General features: G+C 42.4%; 1 protein-coding gene across 1 annotated transcript in view; it reads right to left on the bottom strand.

Moving 5' to 3' along the window:
- The window catches only part of MYO15B (myosin XVB), a 93925-nt gene that overhangs the window by 23168 nt on the left and 63070 nt on the right, over nucleotides 1–7687 (bottom strand). Inside the window, exons 17-19 of the mRNA XM_030208262.1 lie at nucleotides 4678–4750; nucleotides 2363–2439; nucleotides 247–323 (exon numbers count right to left, since the gene is read on the bottom strand). Of these exons, the coding sequence (XP_030064122.1) occupies nucleotides 247–323; nucleotides 2363–2439; nucleotides 4678–4750 (227 nt within the window). The remainder of the gene's footprint in view (nucleotides 1–246; nucleotides 324–2362; nucleotides 2440–4677; nucleotides 4751–7687) is intronic.

Here is a 7687-nt window from a genome sequence, read left to right on the forward strand (position 1 = left end):
TTCTGCCATCATCTACTATGTTACTATATAGCTTTTTTTTTTCTTTTGAATTTATCACTGCTTGGCTCCCGGATGACCAGTTATTCCCCGTTATTTATTTCATGGGCCATTATATTGACTTTAACAACTGATGGTCTGCAGGAGGGCGCCAGAGACCCTAGGCATGGCCCTGCATAAACCACGTGGGATATCAAATTGAATACATATAAACATAAACATAGATGGTGAAATGGTTCTAGATCTTACTGCTTGGGGTTCTCAGTGATCTGTTTGATGACCTGGCAGTAGATCTCATCCCGCAGGTTCTCTTTCTCTTTGCACAGCTGGATGGGAAAAGAAAACATAAGAGCAGTTATTCTTTCCTAACGAGATTTTATCAAAGGATTCTGTAAAGCATGAGGCAGAGACTGTGTCCAGCTAGTTGAAATTGACTCAGTAATTACAGAGCTTCCAAGTTACCCTTTCTAGGAGGGAGATTTTAGGCCAGTCCTGGATTTCTGACAACCTTATCCTGATGCATTATGGAACCCGCAGTACTGATTTCAATGGGTAGAGAATCAGGGACTACAAATATACTGTAATGCTTTGGGATGTAAGTTGAAAACCAGGACTGCCCAAAAGGTCTCCCTCCTGGAAGTGGGTAACTTGGCAGCCTTGTAATTACTATGGGGTTAATGACGATGATGAAGACGTGCTGCCTATAAAGAGCAGTTGCTAAGTTAAGTGAGGTACCTGACTAAAACTTGTTTCTAGACACAGACTACCTTCCTAAATAGCCACCGATATAGAAAGCCGTTATTGCCTGATTTTATATAGTCATTGCCCTGTACTGAACTAGAAGGACCAGTCATGATATAATGCCAGGTTGGGCTGGGTGGATGCCATTTAGATTACTCTGGATTCCTCTAAGAATGCAAATACTAAAGCCAGCAGGAAAAGAAATCTGCAGTTCCCACATATCATGGTGTCGCTGTGCCCTCAAGTTAGACAGCATCTTCTCACCGGCCTCCCTCTCAGCCATCTCTCTCCTCTTCAATCAGACCAAAACTCTGCTGCGCGACTCATTTCCCACCAAAGTCGCAGTGCACACATTAGCCCCCTCCTTAAGTCACTTCACTGGCTCCCTATCCATTTCCATATTCAGTTTAAGCTTCTCTTATTGACCTATAAGTGTATTCACTCTGCTGCTCCCCAGTACCTCTCCACTCTCGTCTCTCCCTACGCCCCCCCCCTCGAGTACTCCGTTATGTAGATAAATCTCTCTTATCCATCCATTCTCCTCTACTGCTAATTCTAGACTCCGTTCCTTTTGTCTTGCTGCACTTCACGCCTGGAATAGACTTCCAGAGCCTGTGCGCCTAGCCCCGTCTTTGGCCGTCTTCGAGTCCAAACTTAAAGCCCACCTCTTTACCACTGCTTTTGACTCCTAACCTCTACTCACTTGCCCTGTCCTTTATCCTCACCTCTTTATTCCCTTACCCTTAATTGTTCTGTTTACCTGTCTTATCTAGATTGTAAGCTCTTTGAGCAGGGATTGTCTTTTTTGTGTATGGTGTACAGCGCTGCGTATGCCTTGTAGCGCTATAGAAATGTTAAATAGTAGTAGTAGTAGTAGTAGTGATATGAACTCTTCAAGTTACATTTCAGAGCATTATGATTTGTAAGTCTGTTTAACATTAAGAAACAGATATGAAACTACAGACTGCTATAAGATGGGAACAAAAAACATCTCAGGTAATTCCAGCTATCAAATTGGTCACCTACCAAGACTGACCAGAAGACCTCCTGCTGTCACTTTAAATGGCCAAAACTGTAAGAGAATGGTGATTACTAATGAAGTGAGGGAAAGGGGATGAGATTTGATGTACCACCTTTCTGTGGTGACAATCAAAGTGGCTTACATATGCAGGTACTTATTTTGTACCTGGGGCAGTGGAGGGTTGAGCAACTTGCCCAGAGTCACATGGACCTCCTGGGGGAATCAAATCTGGTTTTCAAGCCACTGCAGTAACCATTAGGCTACTCCTTCACATAGCTTATCTGTTGCCCTCATGAAGAATGCATACTATTATTGAAACTTGGTTTGTGTTTCATTGGAATTCTTAAAAATCAGTGGTAGGAAAAACGTTATTGAATAAGGAATCATCCAGACCCCTTAACAAACAGTACCGGGTTCTTCATAGAGCTGATCTCCAAACCCTACTGGCCCATGAAGCACAAGCTAAATAAGAAATAGATAAGAGAGCAAAGGGAAGGGGGGGGGGGGGGGAAACAATCTCAAACATCATGTAGAACCATAAGTCTCCCCTTCTCCTCTTTTCCTCCTCCTGAGGATACTTCAACATGCAAAGGAGACAATCACCTGAAGAATGTGATAGACGTGATCCACTTCTTTTGAGCTCTTAGGACTTGACTGGTCTCCCATGAATCTCATCAGACCTGACCATGACAAGAGCATCTGTCAGACCACAGCACATAGGTCATATATGTCAGCAGACACACAAAAACACCGGCTTACATTATGTAATTAAACGCATACAAAATCATAAAAAAAAACATTAGAATAGCCATAATGGGTCAGACCAATGGTCCATCTAGCACAATATCCTGCTTCCAACAGTGGCCAAGTACCTGACAGAATCCCAAATAGTAGCAAGATTCATGCTACTGATCCCAGGGATAAGCAGTGGCTTCCCCCATGTTATCTCAATCGCAGACTATGGAGTTTTCCTCCAGGAACTTGTCCAAACCTTTCTTAAGCCCAGATACACTAACCACTGATACCACATCCTCTGGCAATGAGTTCCAGAGCTTAACTATTCTTTGAGTGTAAAAATATTTCCTCCTATTTGTTTTAAAAGTATTTCCGTGTAATTTCATTGAGTGTCCCCCTGGTCTTTGTGCTTTTTGAAAGCAGGAAAAATTGAGTCACTCTTAACTGTTCTACATCACTCACTTGGACGTTTTTCAGACATAATGGAACAAAACTAAACCGTCCAGGACTAAAACTAAGACATTTGGAGCTAGACCTGTTTTTATAATGAATAAGGCCTAAATGACCAGATGACTACTGGAGGGAATCAGGAATGACCTCTCCTTACTCTCCCAGTGGTCACTAACCCCCTCCCACCCCACCCCACCCCCAAAAAATGTGATTTAAAACATTACCTGCCATCCTCAATTGTTATACTCAGGTCCATTAGAACAGCATGCAGGTCTCTGGACTAATCTAGTGGACTAATCTAGTGCAGACAGGTGGACCCAGGATCATACCTCCCCCTACCTGTTACACTTATGGAGGAAACTGTGAGCCCTCCAAAATTCACCAGAAACCCACTGCACCCACATATCACCTACAGATCCCTCTGAATTGATTATATTAGCCATATTATCATTATTGGTCATCATATATTATTGCTTTTTATTATGTGTTATGTAAATGATTCTACAGACATATCTTCCTTATTTATTACATAGTAATATGTTAATTTGGAACAAACCTCTTATTCTGTTCATAACTATATCTTTTGTAATATAATGTAAGCCACATTGAGCCTGCAAATAGGTGGGAAAATGTGGGGTACAAATGTAGCAAATAAATAAATATAGGTGCCCCCTTCACCTGTAAAGGCTACGGCAGTGGTGTACAGTTGGGGGTAGTGGGTTTTGGGTGGGTTTTAGGGGGCTCAGCAGACAAGATAAGGGAGCAATGGTGAGATGTGTACCTGGGAGCATTTTATGAAGTCCACTGCAGTGTCCCCTAGGGTGCCCTACTGCTTTCCTGGAATGTCTGGGGGACCAGTGTACTATAAATGCTGGCTCCTCCTACATCCCAATGACATGATTTTGTGTGTTTTGTACTTGGGACATTTTTTTTTCAAAAATGGAACAAAAAACTAAATGTCCAAATCACAAAACCTTGTTCAAAACAGTATTTTCAAAAAACAAGATAGACATTTTTTTTTAAAAATGACCTTCTTTCCTATTCAGATTTTAGATGTTTTTTGCAAAACGTTCAAAGTCAGACTTAGACATCATATCAGAAAATGGCCCTCCACGTGTATCTATAAAACAGACTTATGTGGGTGCCTATTTGCCCTCTTAAACCAGGTGCCTTATTAGAAAATTACCCTCTTGCTGTATAATCATATACAGGCACACGCAATCTGTATGATATTCAGCGCTATTTAACCAGCCAGAAATGGGTGCTGATTGGTCAAATAACATTTTAGTGCCTAACCACTAATTTTCATTGCGAGATAACCAGTTATCTCTGTTGAATTTTAGTGGTTATCTCTACTGGTATATCACATGATAACCGGCAATATTCAGTGCTGATCGGCTAAGTTTAGTGGCCAAATCGGACCGCCTAACTAGCAGTCCTATCTTTGGCCACTATAAACTTAACTGGCCAGTGCTGGTTAAGTTTGAGCTGGCAAAACCCCCCCCCCCCCCCCCCCCCCCCCCCGGATAATCATGCCAGTCACCGGAAACAGCCTGGCACCGAATATCTGCTTCCCACGGGCTGAATATTGGCCTCAATGAGAGCATACCCCATCACACATCTAGTAGGATTCACCAAGCCATTACTCTCTACCTTCTATCCCATGAACCCCAGGAAGTACAGCAAATCAGACCTCTCTGGCACTAGGGCTGTGTTGAAGCTTCAGTACTCACTCATGAAGCTGTGTGGGGCGGCTTCATTCAGTTCTGGATCAGTGTAATAAATAAGAGATTCTTGGATGGGGACCTGCAGGACCAAAGACAGAGGCCGAGGACGGCATGAGCAAAACTTGGGAAAGCAGGAAGAAGACAGAGAGGCCAGTGGGTAAAGTATATACATCGCAGAGGCAAAAGTGTGATTCACACTGGAAATCCTGACAACATACCCGAACACAAACCAGAGGAAGGGGGTACAAAAAACAAGTGAATGCAACATAATCTAAATAAAAAAAAAAAAAAGATGTGAGCAAATCTAAATAAATAAACTGGTCTGTTTGTAAACTAATTGACTTGAAACAGCAACAATGATGAGTAAAAGTGGGAGACGGCCGCAGAGTAATAAAGCTCTTACTGAAAACACCATGCTAGCAGCACCACTTTATCACTATATTGTGACAAGCTGCCTAAATGGTAAGTTTCTAATCTCAATCATATACGCTGACTCTCACTACAAAAGCAGTGTTCAGAACTCACTGGGCTTCTAGTGCACTACCAAAACACTCAAAAAGAATAAAAGCATGCTTCAATATATGATGCTAATGTCCTTATTTTAGAAGCTTTGTTTATAATTTGGACACCCAAAAACTGGCATTTAGATATCCATATTGCAAGGATGTCCAAATTCCTAATTTTATAAAGCCAGGATATGGACATCTAACACTGCAGTATGTCTACATGGCAAGGGGGCATGGTCTGGGCGTGTTTTGGGTGGAAGCTAAAATATGGATGTGCAACTCTGATTGCGGAAGGGAAAGGGGACATCCAAGTCCAAAAAGATAGACACCCATATTTAGACCTGATACCTAGCGTGTCTAGGTTACAGAACGCTGTTATGACTGAGAAGTGGAGGAGTAGCCTAGTGGTTAGGGTGGTGAACTTTGGTCCTGGGGAACTGGGTTCGATTCCCACTGCAGGCACAGGCAGCTCCTTGTGACTCTGGGCAAGTCACTTAACCCTCCATTGCCCCAGGTACAAATAAGTACCTAAGCTGCATTGAGCCAGCCATGAGTGGGAAAGCATGGGGTACAAATGTAACAGACAATGTTGCTACTATTGGAGATTCTAGATGGAATGTTGCTACTATTTGAGATTCCACATGGAATGTTAATGTTGCTATTCCACTAGCAACATTCTGTGTAGAAGCCTGCCCTTGCAGCCGCGCAGGCTTCTGTTTCTGTGAGTCTGACGTCCTGCACGTATGTGCAGGACGTCAGACTCACAGAAACAGAAGCCTGCACGGCTGCAAGGGCAGGCTTCTACACAGAATGTTGCTAGTGGAGGAGTGGCCGAGTGGTGGACTTTGGTCCTGGGGAACTGGGTTTGATTCCCACTGCAGGCACAGGCAGTGCCTTGTGACTCTGGGCAAGTCACTTAACCCTCCATTGCCCCAGGTACAAATATGTACCTAAGCTGCATTGAGCCAGCCATGAGTGGGAAAGCACGGGGTACAAATAAAAAAGTTCTCTACTGGATTAAGGGAAGTCACAGTAGGAAATTTTCTGTCCCTGGAGGGCTTACAATTTTGTAAAAATCACAAAGAGTCACATTGGGATTTGAACCTCTGGTTCTCAGCCTGCTGCTCCTTCACATGGATATTTAAGTGGCTATTTTATTACATGGACATTGCTATGTTACCATAATGATGCCCATGTCTGCTGTTTTCTCGGCTCATAATTTGAATTTTTCAGTTTGTAAAATGGATGTTCATGTTGGACATAACCAGCACACGGATGCCCATTTCTCATGTATTTTAGAATAGTATCTGGCAATGTACAGCCTGTTCTAAAATAAATCCACATGTGACGTACTGATTTGGATGTCCCCTTTCTAAAATGCTGTTCCATGATGTCCTCTATACGACGACACTGTGATACAAGTATAATAAACCAGAAGTTCGCAATATATTTCAAAGCTTCAGAGAACTCCTTAGCATCATATATTGGTTCTGTACTATTATTCCACTGAGCACTGAACACTGCATTTGGAGTGAGAGTCAGCTTACGACTCAGACTAGACTTCCACCGCTTAGGCAACTTGTCACAGTGGTCATCTCCCATTTTCACTCATTATTGATGCTGTTTTAAGCCAGTATTTTTGGCACCTTTTTTTGAATGTAACTGTTTAATAGTGATTTGGACTTGTCCTGCAGAGCTCCAGTTTCTTGATTTTGGCGTAAACTAACTGAGGTGGATTGATACATTTTGACCTGTCGAAGTCAAAGCTGAATATTTCTGCAATGTTTTATGGCACCTGCAATATGTAAGTAATCACCAACACTATAAATGTACATCCCAGTATGCAAAAGCAGTTATCCATACAGCCCTGTCCTTTATCCTCACCTATTTATTCCCTTACCCTTAATTGTTCTGTTTACCTGTCTTATCTAGATTGTAAGCTCTTTGAGCAGGGACTGTCTTTTCTTGTGTATGGTGTACAGCGCTGCGTATGCCTTGTAGTGCTATAAAAATGTTAAATAGTATTAGTAGTAGTAGTAGCTCTGGATGCTACACAAATAAGTTTCCATTCATTAATTTTCAGTGGCCCTATCTTGATAGTGCTGTTGAAAGTATCTCCAACTGCATCAGCACTTCTTATAATGCCAGGATAAGTACATAAGTAATGCCACACTGGGAAAAGACCAAGGGTCCATCGAACCCAGCATCCTGTCCACGACAGGGGCCAATCCAGGCCAAGGGCACCTGGCATCCTTCCCAAACGTACAAACATTCTATACAATCAAGCCATTGTGACATCACTAATGAGGTTGGCTCTTATTGGTGGAATGAGCCACTATGACATCACAATAGGTTAAATCACTGCTCTATGTAATAAAAGTGAGCCAAGTAGAGGACATAAGTACATAAGTAATGCCACACTGGGAAAAGACCAAGAGGCATATTTTCAAACCACTTAGCCTTCTAAAGTTCCATAGGTTTCTATGGAACTTTGGAAGGCTAAGTGCTTT

Source organism: Microcaecilia unicolor, chromosome 6 (assembly GCF_901765095.1).
Source record: "Microcaecilia unicolor chromosome 6, aMicUni1.1, whole genome shotgun sequence".
NCBI lineage: Eukaryota > Metazoa > Chordata > Amphibia > Gymnophiona > Siphonopidae > Microcaecilia > Microcaecilia unicolor.